The 16,235-nt window shown below is 39.3% G+C and overlaps 3 protein-coding genes across 5 annotated transcripts in view; 1 reads left to right on the forward strand and 2 right to left on the reverse strand.

Moving 5' to 3' along the window:
- LOC117600789 (uncharacterized) overlaps window positions 1–10,688 on the reverse strand; it is a 35,918-nt gene extending 25,230 nt beyond the window's left edge. For all 3 annotated transcript variants that reach the window (XM_076689987.1, XM_034316692.2, XM_034316684.2), the window contains exons 1-2: window positions 10,443–10,688; window positions 8,586–10,385 (exon numbers count right to left, since the gene is read on the reverse strand). In XM_076689987.1, coding sequence (XP_076546102.1) covers window positions 8,586–8,847 — 262 coding nt within the window. In that variant the 5' untranslated portion in view covers window positions 8,848–10,385; window positions 10,443–10,688. The remainder of the gene's footprint in view (window positions 1–8,585; window positions 10,386–10,442) is intronic.
- A 93-nt stretch (window positions 10,689–10,781) lies between these two features.
- On the reverse strand, window positions 10,782–13,216 carry Mcad (Medium-chain acyl-CoA dehydrogenase). The gene is made up of 10 exons (XM_034316586.2): window positions 12,963–13,216; window positions 12,793–12,868; window positions 12,548–12,715; window positions 12,359–12,459; window positions 12,198–12,278; window positions 11,997–12,127; window positions 11,819–11,927; window positions 11,593–11,733; window positions 11,249–11,524; window positions 10,782–11,172 (listed from the first exon to the last, which is right to left on the reverse strand). Exons 1-10 carry the CDS (start codon window positions 12,975–12,977, stop codon window positions 11,020–11,022), a joined length of 1,251 nt encoding a protein of 416 aa, XP_034172477.1. The 5' UTR covers window positions 12,978–13,216; the 3' UTR covers window positions 10,782–11,019.
- Window positions 13,217–13,574: 358 nt separating this feature from the next.
- On the forward strand, window positions 13,575–16,059 carry LOC117600769 (metallophosphoesterase domain-containing protein 1). Its single transcript, XM_034316640.2, has 6 exons — window positions 13,575–14,117; window positions 14,248–14,392; window positions 14,464–14,740; window positions 14,919–15,145; window positions 15,205–15,338; window positions 15,468–16,059. Exons 1-5 carry the CDS (start codon window positions 13,995–13,997, stop codon window positions 15,330–15,332), a joined length of 900 nt encoding a protein of 299 aa, XP_034172531.1. The 5' UTR covers window positions 13,575–13,994; the 3' UTR covers window positions 15,333–15,338; window positions 15,468–16,059.
- The last annotated feature ends 176 nt before the right edge of the window (window positions 16,060–16,235 follow it).

Genomic DNA, 16,235 nt, shown 5'->3' on the forward strand with positions numbered 1-16,235 from the left:
AAGGGAACCGTGTAATTGTCCCGTGTTCCCCGTCTACGAAATTTTCATTCCTTACATGATCTCACCCGAGATGACATTGCTAGAAAACAATTTTTCATTTCCTTTTGCTTTTGTATTATATTAGAGGTATTCGAAATCATTCAATTGATCGTTTACAAATGACGATAGGATGAATTTTGGCGAAGATTTTAACGCCTTTTCATTCGTTACTCTTTTTTTAAATACAACATCTATGTTAAATTTTGTGGTAGTAATATTAAAGATCAAGTTGATTAAGCAAGAGAATTCCTGTTCGAAGGGAAAGTTAGTGGCGACATTGAAAATATCCAAGGGAAGAAACTACTGTGGAGGATGTAGGCGCGGTTTAGATCGTGGACCATGACCAAGTGATAGTGACTCCGAGAATCAGCTGGTGCGCGACTGAATGAGGTTACCCGGCATTTAAATGAGCTCCATTTTACGGGGCTTGCGGCGGAAACTGCTCCCGAACGAGAATTAAGCAGTCGTTTCACGTAGCAACGCGATTCGCTTGCATAAATCATTAGAAAGCTATTCAAACGTTGAACGCGAATTTACGCGCGACGACGTATTACGCTCATTTTGTAACGTAACTCGTTTCTTTTTCTTTTGTAAACGCGCGTATACGAGGGAGAAGAAGGATTGCGCAAACACGAAACGGCGAGCAACCACGGTAACTCGAGCGAGCCTGAGAAATCTACAGGTGACAAAAAACCGGCGTTAAGTTTTTATCGGATTTCTAAGTAAAGTCCGTGGACATCGAATTAGAATTCGACTTAAATATTTTCAATATTTCCTTATTTTCATTTTTTTTTTTCCAACGAATTTTTGATACTCTTTACGAAAGGAACCTTGTTGCGCGACCGCTCCTTTCCATGCCTTTTACGGCTATTCCAAGAGACCCAAATCCAAACAACCACTATACTATACGTATAACGCGTCGATCATTCAAGGCCTAAGCTACAAATCGTGAAAATAAAAAGGCATGCATCACGGTGTATACCCGACGCCCTTCGAGAGTCAGGCTCACCCTCGAGTTTCGCAAGGACCTCGGTTGCAACTGCACGGCACGCCGCGGCACCCTGTTCGTATGCAGCACATTACGATCGCGTCGATGTATCTCGCGGAGATAAAAAAGCATCGCGTCCTCGTCGGATTCGCGCTAAAGCGGACGACGCTTGCGCGACGCCGCGCGGCGCGGCGCGGCGCGACGAGGCGTGAGAGGTGCGAGAAGGCGCTGCCTGCACGTACGCGACCGAGGGAGTAGGACGCAGGTGGAGAGGGAGGGAGGGAGGGATAGTGGGGAAGGGTGAGCCCGGTGGGAGGCAAGGATTCGTGTCATTGTCAGTGGGTAATCAGGTCAGTGGGCCAGTGGGACGACCACTTTCAATTTCAGTCCTTCTAGCTGTGCAACTCGCCGTGCCATGCCGCGTCGTGTTATCTCGTGCTCGCACTCTTCCTCTCCCTCTATCTCTACACGGCCTCCATACCTTCCTCTCTTTTCCACCATTACGCTCTATCTGTTGCGCGATTACACCTCTTGTTCGTTGCTTCGTTGCCGTGTCTACCGTCGAGCGGACCACACTACTCGCCAGAGCGTCGTGACTTGGTCAGAGAAATAAAGAGAAAAGAAACGGCGCGCTTTTTCTTCGTTTGCAAACGTGTGTTGTTGTTGTTGTTGTTGTTGTTGTTGTTGTTAAAGAGAAATGAACGAGAGAACGATAGGGAGAGTGACAGGATGAAACGTGTATATGCGGGACAAGGGGCTAAGGGGTAAAGGGAAGAATGATGCACGCGCGATCGCGCTGGCTCGTTCGCTCTGTCGTGCACGGACGCCGGGAAAGATAGCAGAAAGTAGGACGCGTATTAAAAACCACAGACCGTGTCCCGTGGCGTCACTTCTCGTGCCTCGCCGCGGTGCGTCGGTATTACCCAATCGAATTCATCATAACTGGCACGAGAAACGTACGATCGAGCGAGTAAGCGAACCGACCGGCTCGCCGCGGCCGATTGTCGAATTGTTACGAATGGTAGGGGCAGAATTATGCGGCATAAAAGAGAGAGGCAATTTCGGTGATAAAACGCGATCAGCGCCATAACGCGGTGATCGATGGAAACATCGACCGCCTAACTTCGAACGATCTACGATAAACACTTTCGATTTCGATGCTTACGCTTTCAGATTCTCCTAACGCGTTCCTTCTACGAAACGAAACTATCGATTTCTTTTTTTCATCGTTCAATCGAATAGAAAAGATAAGAAACGTTCTATGTAACTGTGAAATAGAAATAGAAGATTTTTTTTCACGGTAAAAGTGTAGGGAAATATTAGCGAAGCGCTAAATTTAACGGCTGATCGAAAGGAGAGCAACGCCGTGTCGCGGCGATCGCGGGAATTATAAAAGGTTCGAGCGCGCCTCTTCCGCTCGAATCGATGATCCTTAATCACGTTTGAAAACTAAGCTGACGCTAAAGCATCGTGCACAGAGTAAATTAATTTTCCTACGGAATTGGGTCGCGTCCTTGAAGGGTTACTCGTAAAAGCCCGAGAAATGTCTGCTAACTATAGTTCATGAAATATTCTTTAACGACCGTTGGACAGAGAGTCGATGCGCGACGACAGAAATAATCCTGCCTATAAATCAATTCTACGAAACTACATTACCCGTTGCATTACCGAATAAAACGAAAAACAATTTCCGTATCGAACTGAAGTTTGTCAGGTTCGATGAATCGATCGAGGAAATACGTGTCTTCCTCTCACGCGATGGACGCCATCTTTCCAAATCGGAAGACGCCTAACCTCTAAAAAAATGGTTTACAAAACTACTACAACTAACTAAATGAAACGTTTCCCGGACAGTTTGAAATGTCGCGCGCATGCGTCCGGTAGAACGGATAGCAATTCTTACGTATGCGATCCTTTGGGCAAGCTTTTAGACGTTGATACCATTGGGAGGGCGCCACAAGTTAGGAGAAGCAATTTGGCGGTGCCAGATACATGCATATATGGTCTACTATTTTGAATAACTCGCAAGGAAATCTTTCAATTTCTATTTTTCCTACTGAATTATGTTCATCTCTCCGGGAGAAATTATTCGCGATTGCAATAAAATTATTCAAACCCGTTACACGGAATTACAAATTTATTCTCAATAAATCGGTAACGACGACATAATAGCCATTAGTAACGGCCGGAGAATGCGAGTAAGGATTATTTCCGACGGCGTACAGTTACCGCCATTAGACGATTACGATGCAGCATTAAATTATACCTTGCAATGGAAGAAAGATATTTATAAACCGGTAAGCTCTCGAGGAAAGATATAAAAATACATTGTTTGTCGTTTATCATCGCGATCGGTTAACGATACCATTTTCAAGAAAGATATCTCAAGTTTCGATGATAAATTAATGAAAATTAATTATGTCGATGCATAATTGTTTTATCAAATTATGTAACAAAATGATATCCTTCTATATTTAAATGAAGAAAAGAGGAAGCGAGCTTATTTTTCATCGAGGTTACATTATCGTGTAATTACGATGCCACGAAGGAGAAGAGAGGGGGGCAGAGGGGGGTGAAAGGTGAGCTAAAGGGGATGAAAGTTCGTAACATCAAATTGGCTAAAGGGTATCTATACCGGTGGCCCAGGCCCGCTGGGAACGTTGAATAATAATTATTGTTGTTGGCTCGGCTTGGTGTTATTGAGTTATTCCAATGCGAGTTTATCAAAGTGGGTCAAGCGATTCAATAGCGACCGTCGTGGAGGAGAAACGACCCATCGTCTTAACGTCGCGTGGGAGTGTACGTATAGTAATAGAGCAATGTGTACACAGTGAACGACATACACACACAAGTGTACCGCATCAATTTGGTATATACAAAAATAGCTTCGACAAAATCGGTACACAAGAAATTAATATACTTATTTTTCGTTAAGCATGAAATCGTATCTAATCTCCTAATAACTTAATACCGTCTTGAAACTTTATAAAATTCAATCAGAATTACTATCCATTCAAAGTATACTCTTCCGAGAAGCAATCAAGACCTTCCGTTTGCTCTTAACGCGTGTTTGTCTTCGAATTAGACACTTTACCAGCTGAAACTCTAATTCGTCCATCAAACAAACGAAAAGAGAATATCAGGAAAAATCATCTCGACGTGGAATAAAAACGGTCTCGGTTGTTGCTTTGTTACACCTTCGTTGACACAGTGCAAAGCGCAATGACTCACTCTTTCCAGTATCGTACGCTTGTTACCCCGTCTACTAATTACCATAAATCTGACTGCAATTACGAGGCGTGGAACGTTATTAGACAGCTTTTTCGCGCGATCGCTAGATCCTCGCAGGATTTTCGCAGGTAGTTCGAAGGATAATTATCTGCTTTCCATTAGCAACAGGTAGAACGAGACCTGTCATAAATTGCCGTAAGAAAGCGGTAGGATTGTTCAGTTCACTCCCGGTGAGAGTTGGGACAACAGTGTCAACGATTGCACAATAAGGATTCGTGTGCCGCGCCGGTATGGCACCCTTGCTGGGACCGGTAATAAACACGAATCGTCTTGAAGAAAATTTTGACTGAGACGTCACGGAAACGATGCAAACAGGTTCGAATTTGTTGGACAAAGAGAGAGAGAGAGAGAGAGAGGGAGAGGGAAAAGTGAAAAGGGTCGTGTGACCATTGTTGAACGGACACTTCCAAAGTCATTGGGCAAATACGGTGGAAAAAGAAAGCTTAGTTAGAGAAGACACGAATGTCTCTTTACGCAACGAACGACTGGAAATTTGACTTTTGAATGAGATCGAGGTACTTGAGAAATCGAAGACTGTATCAGCCTCGGCTAGGTTTTTCTAGAAAACTAAAGGAAACTCGAACGGAAATACACTTGAACTCGTTAAAGACCCTAAATTGGTATACGAATATATTGTTACAGCTTTCATTTGAAATTGAAATTGAGATCCTTCAATTATTTGAACCCCTTCGACCCCACATCCGACACACTAATTTTTGTACCTTGCATCGAGTCTAGCTTATGAAATTGTCTGAAAAAAATTATCATAACCATAAACATATCAATATGAAACATAAAGAATCTGCTGAAAGAATAGATAAAGCAGGTTAAACGATGTGTCGGAGGCGAAGCCTTGAGAATATTCATGAATATTGTGTAACTTTTTTGGAATGGTATCATATTTAAATTCTTCTCGTCCACAGGTACCATCCTGCGCTTGATTTGCAAGCACCGGCTGTGCACTTTGCTCCGTCGTTGTTAAAATAAGAAAATTAAAAATAGCCGCCCAGAGTTATAAATGAAAGTGCATCTAGCTAACGCTTTTTCTCTATTATGCTTGCCAACATTTACTCTGCGTACCAGAGGAAAATGGATACCGAGAGGGGGGAGCGTCTAGTTGCACCTGTACCGCACCTTTTCGTCTCGGTGCACGGATCCGTTTGGTCCCCAATCGAGCGGATAATCGTGATTTACGGAGCCCGGACTCCCCTCTGTTCGACTGCGACACGCAACAAGTGCATTTCGGCACAGCAGGTAGATGTTGACGCGGTCTATTGTCAAAGAAGGGTGTAACATCCCCGGAACAACCTGAGACCCCGAAGAATTGCGAGAAATTCGTGTGCGGCACGCGCCGCCACGCTTATGAAAACTCGGGAAAGCTTGGCTCTTACCTTTCGCAGAATCACCGACAATCCTCACCCCCCCCCCGACGAGTAACAGTCGCAGTTACCTTTTACAGGGCTAATATATTTTCCCTCTACCCCCGGACAAGCGGAAAAGAAAATTGCGCTCGACTCGCAATATTTTTTCGAAACGCGTCGCGTTTATCCCCTCGGGTGAAATACGATCGTTATAAAAGCGAAGAGAATTACTTACTCTTAAGGTTTACGTGACAAAAGTAAGACTCGACAAATACTTCTATTGTCGGATGAGAAAGGAAGAGAGACAAGAGTATTTTTCAGGAGTTTTGAAAATTTCCTATCTTTTAAATACACCTGGTGTTGATTTTTGTAATCGACGCGTTTAACCTTTCGCACCCGATTCCATTTTCGTCTAATATATTCGACAACCTGTGGTCATTACCAAACGAGGTAAGTTTAAAGATAACAATGGGCAAAATTGTTATGAAATTTAATAAGGTGGAAGCAGTGTCCGAGTGCAAGGCGTTAACAAATTTTCGCAAAGCTTCGCTCGTTCGAATGAAAGTAAAAGTAACGAGAACCTGCCGGCGTGTCGCGTGAAATGCGAGCGTGGAAAGAAGACGGCGAGGTTCGCGACGCCTCTTTCCGACCTTTAAAATCGTGCAAACGCATTTCTAGAGTTGCATCGCGACGCTTTCACCGCTCGTTCAAGACTCGAGAAGCGACGTGATGTAAGGAGTTTGCCAACGCTTCTCTCACCGGTAACATAGACCCATTTTTAATTAACCTCGCAACCTGTTCCCCGAGACGATCTCATCCGATAAATGCCCGCCCCGAAACCGATCGCGGCGAAGAGTCTGCTAACTCGCAAAGTTACGCTATCAAAACGCGGCAAGCCAGTCGGAACGATACTTCCGGCTGATAATTTCGTGTCGCTTCCTATGTTATCTGGTTTACCGCTAATTTTGCAAGCGTAACGCCTATCTCGCCTCGAGTTACAGCTGATTGTGTCATTCTTGAAAATTGAAAGATGGGGGAGTATAAGGTGCAACGAAGATTAGACAAAATTTTCTTCTCGTTGAAACGGGTTCGACCCGAAGCGTTTCGATTCTTTTCAGGTGATGTATGTATCACGGACGAATTTCCACGCTTCGATGGACTTGACACAACAATTGAAAATGGGGGCACTAATCGTATACTCGGCTAAGGGGGTTGGGAGTGAAGAGAAAGAACGAAGAAGAAAATAGAGTGCAAACTGCCCTTGACGCTCGCAGAAACAAGCCCGCGTAATCGCGCAATGCCACAATGCAGCTAATTATCTGCATTAATGCTGGCGAGAGCCATGAATATTCATACTTGACATCTTTATCAGGAACAGCGGGAAATTGGACTGGTTTTCTATATGTATGTACGCGGTGGTTCCTTTTTGACCCAGCTTCGCGCCGAATCGATAGCGGTGTCACGGTTAAGGAAATTAAACCGAGGCGCGCACAGCCTCGAGACGCGACCACCGAACATCGATACCAGAAGAATCGTTTTCAAGCTCGAGCCACTCGTGCTTACTTGTTTACCGAGTAATTAGATATTCTTGCCAGCCGGAGCACTTTGACACGGATTCGTCTAACGAGCGCTCTCTCAGCTCGGTCCGTTCGAACGAGTAAAAAAAAAAAGAGAAAAATTCGACTGGCAATCGTTTCGCGATGCACCGTTGCAAAAAGACAACGGATACGTGGTGGGGATGGAGCCGACACGGTGGGAGAGAAGAGTGGACGTAAATAAAGGCGAGAGCGAGTCTCGTTTCATCGAACCGCTATTTTGTCCGCGAAGGGTCGGTGCAACGTTCATAAAAGAAACGCTCGAAGGTTGTCTGTTCTAAATCCGAGGCAGCGGGAGGGTCGGTTTGCATCTTCGCTTTGGAATTCGCGGCGAAACGCCTGTTGCGCGAACCGTGGCGCGCGACACGGCCAACGCTCGAAGAATCGCATACCCAGCGCACCCCCGCCGATTCCTTGGCACCGCGTTTCATTTTGTCGCGCGCGAAATAACGCGTGTCCTATCATGATTATCTCCCTCCGTTCTTCCCTGCGCCTGTTATCGCGCGAACCTTTCGATATAAACAACGATTTCGACTTTTATCCCGCGACTCTTTGCGTGTCGCGAATAATGTTTTTAAGCCGACTATGGCTGCGAGTCGTCGTCGTCGTTAATTTTCGACTAACCTCTCAGTTCCATATGGTACGCTGTTCTTTCGTTATTACGGGTCGCTTCGAAACGCTTGCGCGGTGTAAATTCTTGTAATTAGATGTTCTATTTATACGTTGTGTAGTTGAAGATTTCGTACTGTACGCGTTGATAAAGATTGCCTGCACGCGTACGAGGGCTCGTTCAGAATGAGCATCGATGAATGAGATTTATTTCTAGGCGTTTTATTAACGACCGGTTGCGATAAAGTCAAGCTGTTTCTCTAATACCGCTATTGCTGGCGGAAAAATCAAGTATCGATAGAGAGTGTAGAAAATAATGAAAAATCGTGTAATGCCCGCTCGCTGTAACCACGAGGAAGAATGAAATCGGCGAGTACCTGTAACTTCGGATGTGGACGGAAGGCGCAAGAGTGAAACGAGTAAGCGAGTAAATGAGACAAAGAGAGAAGGAGCGAACGAAAGAGAAAGAGGGGATACATAGACAGCGTGTAACGTTGGCGAGAAAAGGAAAGGAAGAAAGGACTGCACGCACGGACCGAGAGGGAGATAGTTGAAAGCGAAAGCGAGAAAGAGAAACGGCAAAGAACGAGAGTGAAGCAAAGAGGAGGGCAAAGCAGAAGAAAGAAGGGAGTTTGGCAAGAGCGGTATATGTACTACGGCAACAAAGAACTCGAGAGTATAGAAACGAGTGTTTGAGGTTACCTGAGGCATCGTTCGTTGGCAGATCGGTGACCAAGTTGACCCGTGGTCGCGAGTGTGATTGCTGCTGTACCTGATGAAGGTTCGGCTGCTGTTGAGGTCCGGTCAAAGGCAGATTAGCCGCGGTGTTGTTTTCAGTCAGGATGGTCGGTACCGTGGAGGAGGAGGATGACGTTGATTCCGTAAGGGCCGTCGCGGTGGTGTTCTCGAGGGCCGTGTGGCCCCCACCTTCCCCTGTCCCCGTAGCCATTCGGCCCTCGTGCATTCCAGCAGACAGACAGACGGGGGTCCCTCCTCCTGCACGTCGTCCCCAAGCGCACGCACTTCTCTCGAAACACCTACACTCTCTTACGTGCCCTCGCTCTCTTTCTTACCCCCGTCTATCTATCTGTCTGTCTTCTTTCCTTTCTCTCTGTCTAGTCGACAGAACCGCGCGTTCGGTCTTTTTCCTTCTATATCTCCTTCTTTCCTTGTTTTCCCTCTCTGTTTTTCTCTCTTCCTCCTCGTGTGCGCACGCTCTTGCTATCCTTCTCTCTTTTTACTACTACGCTCCCCGCGCCGGCCAGCGCCGTCTGAGCGTACCGAAACTACACCGTCTCTTTCAACCAAACATCGGTATATCACACAACAGCGACATCACACACGCCCGCGGAAAAATGAGCCCCGCGCGGATTATTAACCTCCTGTCCGCCGGCTCGAAAAAAATCGAACGTTAGACAAATGTAGGTCTGTAGGCCACTTCACTTACACTTTGCATCGGGACGGGCACTCCCTTAGTCAAGCGAGCGTCCGGCGCACCGTTGCGCTCTGACAGCACGAGTTCCAGGGTCGTATGATCCGCGTTAGTGCCCGCGACCTAGCCGTTCTGTCAGTACCGCGCACCGAAAACACATTTTTTGATACCCGCCTTCTCGTTCCTGCCATCGTGGTGTAGCATCTATCGACGTTATTGCGATAATCTTCTTCTCGAATTCCAACTCGATCGAAAGTTTGTTTACGTCATCGATTTCAACCAGCGTTGCAGCTTCGATAGATCGATGTATCACGAACTCGTTCGTACCATCTTCTTAAAGTTAACAATTCAATCTTCTACAGCGATAATTATAATTGATTTTGTCTTTTATCTTCATTTTCTACTATGATCGATGCGTTACTCAACAATATTTCGATTAATTTTGAAAATGTAGTAGATGACGTGTGTCTTTATAATCTGTGAAAAATTAATTCGTTTCATTAATTCTTTCAAATTTACTCAAATTGCTCGTGTCTTAATTTTAACACGATGTACGATTATAAGATATCGCACAAGTTAGACTGTTTACACGACAGGTGCAATGTTATAAATGAAAATATATACTAAAAAGCTCGTGAAACTAAAATTAATCGATTACTATAAAATACAATATTAAATTCCTGTCTCTATAATAATTTCAACAAACTATTGATAATAAGTATTGCACCCAATATTACATTCACAGGCACGTCAGTGGGTAACGAAAGGGAAAATATGACTATACTCATCTCGTAAATGCCATACAATCTAGAAAAAGACTAACCAAACATATTTGTATGTTCAATACAAATATCTCAAACACTGATATAATCTCATAAGTTTTACTTTAATTTTCTGACATTGAACAATAACGGAAGGAAAAGTGGTTTGAAAGAAGGAACGTATCGAGAGTAGTCTTATGTAGGTACCAAGATTTACTAGACACGGCACTGTGTTCCAATAATGTATCACGGAAAGACGCAATTTCCGAAAGATTTCCCTGTTCTCTCGTGTTTGCAGGCATTTAGAACCTGCAAATTGAAAGGCTGTCAAATGTGTTTTTCGTGTTATAAATGCTGTCAATTTACCACTGTCTTAAATACGACGATACTGTCTAAGTAGGTCAGGTGTCACAATATCTGGTCGTCCTATTATGGGGCGCTTTTACACCAAATGTTGCATAACTCGTCACGCACGACTTCACCAAATATAACCGTGTAAAAACTATGACCTGACGGACATAATGCGATGTAATCTCTTTTCATTGTACAATACACTTGACTAACGCTTTCGGATAACGTTTGCAGCGCTATCTAACATTAAAAGGCGCGAAATATGAACCACTGATGTACCGTACTTAACTTACCCTTTTCTAATATCTTTATACATTTTAATAAAAATGTATGATGCAGTGAAAATGCAACGTGGAAATAACAATTTGTAAAATTTTAATGTTTAATAACAATCATACAAAGTGTTATAAAAATATATATGTATATAGGTATTAGAATATATATTATATATGCCAAATATTTGTGAGTAGTAACATAGTTACTGAAATTGATTAAATATAAATATAAAATATCATAAAAAAATATGAAATTGCATATAAAAAAACTACCTCAGTACATAATGACGATAATGCACTACTGCACACTCAACCATTTATGTAGCTCTTTGTTTAGCTTGATTAAGTAGATGACGTGAGATTATAAGTCTTTGAATTTGGGCAGTGCCTTCGTAGATTTGATAAATTTTTGCATCTCGCATTAATTTTTCTACCGGATATTCGCTATTGAATCCAGCGCCACCGAAAATCTGTAAAACAATTTGAATCATAAAATTAATACAAATTTTTAACAACAGACATGCTGTACAATAATTGACTATATACTTGTACTGCATCTGTTGCACATTTATTAGCAACATCACCACCGTAACATTTTGCAATACTAGCAAGCAATGTAGCTGATGGAAGGTTATTATCAGCAGCCCAAGCTGACTTCATCCATGCAAGTCTAGCTGTTTCAACAGCAATCGACATATCGGAGAGCATAAACGCTACAGCTTGATGTTCAGCTATTACTTTATCAAAAGTTTTACGTTCTAATGAATATTTTGTAGCTTCATCTAATGCTCTCTGAGCTAATCCAACGGACGCAGATGCAACCTATAAAAATAAAAAAGTTGTAATACCCTTCCTATGTCTTGTTTTGTGGTATGTTTCCTTTCGTATACCATGGGTCTCGTTTTATCGAAAGTCTTCATAGCGATTTTAAATCCTTCGCCTTCCTTGCCTAAAACATTCTCTTCTGGAACGCGAACATCTTCGAATGTTATCATTCGAGTGTCAGAAGCTCTTTGACCCATATTTATTTCCTGTTCACAATAAAATACATTTACGTTACATTAAGAAGTGAAGAGATGTTTATTTAAACATAATAAAAGTATTGAGAAAATGTACTTTACGACCAGGTGTTAAACCTTCGCTTTCCCGTTCAACAATAAAAGCTGTAAAAGCTTTACCAGCTGGCGCTTTTGGATCAGGATTTGACCTTGCTAATACGAAATACCTGTACACGATTTAACTTTTTGTATAATGAATAACAGTAATAAATAATATAGTAACTAGTTGTTTATACCAATTAGCAACACCTCCATTAGTTATCCACATTTTTGTACCATTAAGAATCCATTCCTTTCCTTTCTTTTCAGCTTTTGTTTTAATACCTGCTACATCTGATCCAGCGGCAGGTTCGGTAACGCAATAGGCCTAAAATTTTTCAACTATAAATGTATTAAAATGTATATCAAATATATATTAAAAACGTTGTTTATCTTACAGCAACAAGTGGTTCTTCAAGGAGTCTTCCAAGATATTTCTTGTGTTGTTCTTTTGTTCCAGCTGCAATTACTGGTGCTTGCTACAAAGAATATATTGAAGTAATTTTTAATTTGGTGTTTTTATTTAATGTATATAAGAATGTTCCATGATATAACTTACACCTAATCCTGATCCCTCCAATGCAGTTGATATTCCTGTACAACCATAAGCAAATTCCTCTGCAACTAAACAACCATCGAAAGTGCTAACTTCCATTCCTCCTGTAATAATAACAACAGATCGTATGTCTATGATTTACACCTTCCAAATTTCATTGTACATTCAAGTTATACAAATCTGTAATTATACCACAGTGTTGAGGAATATGTTTGTTTAAAAGTCCCAAACCCCATGCTTTTTTAATAATATCCCATGGATATTTTCCAGTTCTATCATGTTCAGCTGCTACTGGAATAATTTCTTCTTTTGTAAATTTTCGTGCCAATTCTTGCATTTCCTTTTGTGTTTCATTTAATTCTAAAATAAACGCATGAAAATGATTTTGATCTTATATAAAATAAAACATTCTTATAAATTACATTCCTCGCACTAACCAAAGTTATACCCTGTGGCAAGATCAGATGTTGAAAATGCTCGCATTACTTTCTGATGTGTTATCTTTTTCAATATCTAAGGTACATATATCATAACATTAGTATTCTTTTTTTGTAAAACATATTTAAAATATTACTGCTCTAAATCCTTTATTTAATGACTAACTTACCGAACGTGAAAACATTTTGACACCTTTTGCTTTTATTATATTGAAACAAATATTCCTTAATATGAAAGTGACAACGTTACAATTATTTTTAAATTAACTTATGAATCACAAACTCTTCATATGGAACACTTGCTTTATCTGCAATCTTCAAAAATCAAATAACAAATACCGATTGCTAATAAAGATCAAAGTACACTTATATTAAATTAAAACAGTTCAAAGTTCAATTAACGTTATCCTGCTGTTTAAATGATTATTTAAACTATTTTGAGCTGTTTTAAAAAGCAACAGTATGTTTATTTATTATTTACATAGCAAATGAGGCAAAGTATTCGTGAATAATTAAAAACAAAAACTTGCAGATAAACAGCTGATTGGTCATTTCCACAGTATTGTACTACTTATTTTCGCAAATCATATTTGTATTTTATACGTATTAAATGCAAACAATTAAATTTAATTACTTAAAATAAAGTAATATATCAAATATACCCAATATATAAAAAATACTAATTTACAAAATAAGCAGTAATAACAATTTTCTGAATAAATTATTAATTTTAGATTAGATATTTTAAATATCTATGTTTATTTAATATTTAGCGTTAATTTGTGTTCCATAATAATGTTTGTGTTTAGGATTGAATTCTTTAAAATATTGTTCAAAATTCCAGCAAATTTGTTCATGACTCGGCGCGAAAATTTGGAATGTTCATTATTTAAACATTTTCAAGGAAATTAATAATTGTATTCATGATTAAGTTAATCATCATGATTGTAACGATTGTTGCGTTAAACAAAATATAACAATATCGTGTACACGTAACAAAACTTAACTATCTGATTAAATAAATCTATAAGCCACTTCAGATTTGCTTTCGGCGATAAAGTTATGAATATTTCTAAATGAAAGATATAAAACAAAGTTGATCTGATGTACATAGTAAAGCAGTTACATGTCATACTTGCTAATGTTAAGTTTTTATTATAACAACAATAAAATTGACAGCTAAGTGTCACAATCTCTTCAGCATGAGCATAGAGATTCATCCATTAACAGCTAATCCTACAGCAGCTTGGCGTGAACTATCACAACAGCAAAAAGTTATTAAAATAAATGCCAAACTCCCAACGACCGAAGCACCAAATGATAAGGTAAATCCATTAAATTGTTTGTAATTTTATAATCCTTAAACATTCATTTATCCCTAACCTAAAAGTAATAGCATGGAAACTCATTCAGTAATATTGATATACAGACTTTTTATATTATATCATGTTACAGCTTCGGATTGTTTGTATGAGTGATACTCATTCATTAACTCCATTTATCAAATTTGATATACCTATGGGAGATGTCTTTATTCATGCTGGAGATTTTACAAAATGCGGTAGCTTACAAGAAGTTATAGAATTTAATAATTGGATTGGTAATATCAGACCAAATGATTACCTTATATATTTTCTGTATTAATATACATTACAAGTTGTTTTATTGCAGGTACTTTGCCACATAAGAACAAAATTGTTATTGCCGGCAATCATGAACTTAGCTTTGATCCTACATTTACTAATCCTTTTTCATTACATACCAGTGGGGATCGTCAAAAACACACAGGGACCAGCATTCTTGACAATATACCCACATTGGGAATGTCTAAAGATACTCTTGCAGAAGCAATACAGACCACTAATGTTAAAGATTATTTGACAAATTGTACCTATTTAGAGGATTCTGAAATTATAATAAATGGAATAAAGATATATGGTACACCATGGTAAATATTTATGTGTGAATTTATGATCTAGCATGATGTTGTACTGAGTACTATCATATAACAGTCAAAAATATAGGTGAATAATATATAATGAACAATATACTGCAGTGGAAAATATTTGTAAAATATTATTTCAAATGCAAGATCTTCGGTGAAAAGAATTTTGTTCACAATTTAGGCAACCAGAATTTTGTAAATGGGCGTTTAATGTACCTCGCGGAGAAGCATGCCTTTCAAAATGGGAGATGATACCATCAGATACAGATATCCTTATAACACACACACCTCCTGTAGGACATGGAGACCTGTGTTGCAGTGGTGTACGAGCTGGATGTGTAGAGTTACTTTCTACTGTTCAAAATCGAGTGAAGCCAAAATATCATGTTTTTGGTCATATACACGAGGGTATGTTATTGCAACTTGTTTCATTTTTCAAAATAAAACTTGTACTTCCTTTGTTATAGGATATGGTATCTCGTCTGATGGGAAAATAATATACATAAATGCATCGACATGTGATTTAAATTATTTGCCAAGTAATCCACCTGTAGTCTTTGATATAACATTACCACCTGATCATTGTAAATTATAAAAAAACGTAAGGAATATAGCGATAAGTTTTCTAACTATACTTCTTATATACATAATATTGAAATACAGGCAATTTTAAGTTATTTATTTGTATACTTTTATGAATTTCTACAAATCAGATACTGTTTTATAATAGGTACAAGTTTATTCAAACGAGAGAAGATTATAATGCAAAGATAAAAAAAATGATTTTCAGATAATATCGATTTACGATAAAGTGTTAGAAAAGCGTCGAAATTAAATTTTTGTCATATCTCTTTTCTGTTTTACAAATGTAGAAATGTTATAGTCATTGTAGTATTATTATTTATACAAAATAGCATGTAAATAGAAAGTTTTTGTACCTAAATACAATTTCTGTTCATATCATCTCAAAAAATTATTTCACAAGTGTGTTTAAACAAATTATAGGAATCCCGTGTACCGTGTACTTCATAATATCGTATAATAGTTACACAGTTCTAGTCTTATTCAAATGCTGCACATAATACTATAAATTAAATTGTAGATTAAGATACACATTTGAATTATGTTAAATAATGTGTATAAGGTCTTAATTCTATTGTACCAAAATTCTATTTCCATCGCAGTCAAGAAACATGGAATTTGAAGTATTTAGATAATTTTTTTACAACGGACCTGTTTATACTTTTTTTTTTTAATTACAATAAACATTAGTTGTTAGTCATACAGTTTAATAGAATACAATAGTTTCTGAGTATTATGATGCAACATATAGACTATAGGTCGATATGTTGTAGTTATTAATTAAAATTAAACAAGTATGTAAACTTCATACTTGAAGTAACTATACTTGTTTTGTTTCAATTACGTTTCATATACAATAAAAGTTTTAAAGAAACAATTTCTTAACAATTAATTATTAGATAATAAATTGTAATTA

The sequence above is a fragment of the Osmia lignaria genome, chromosome 9 (genome assembly GCF_051020975.1).
Source record: "Osmia lignaria lignaria isolate PbOS001 chromosome 9, iyOsmLign1, whole genome shotgun sequence".
Lineage (NCBI taxonomy): Eukaryota > Metazoa > Arthropoda > Insecta > Hymenoptera > Megachilidae > Osmia > Osmia lignaria.

Bases quoted from the DNA above. Each gene is read 5' to 3' on its own strand.
- LOC117600769 (XM_034316640.2), top strand. From the start codon at position 13,995: ATGAGCATAGAGATTCATCCATTAACAGCTAATCCTACAGCAGCTTGG. The intron at 14,118-14,247 runs GTAAATCCATTA...ATCATGTTACAG, and splicing joins CCGAAGCACCAAATGATAAG to CTTCGGATTGTTTGTATGAG. The intron at 14,393-14,463 runs GTAATATCAGAC...GTTTTATTGCAG, and splicing joins AGAATTTAATAATTGGATTG to GTACTTTGCCACATAAGAAC.
- Mcad (XM_034316586.2), bottom strand. The intron at 11,928-11,996 runs GTATAAACAACT...AATCGTGTACAG, and splicing joins AATGGAGGTGTTGCTAATTG to GTATTTCGTATTAGCAAGGT. The intron at 11,525-11,592 runs GTATACGAAAGG...TTATTTTTATAG, and splicing joins TCGATAAAACGAGACCCATG to GTTGCATCTGCGTCCGTTGG.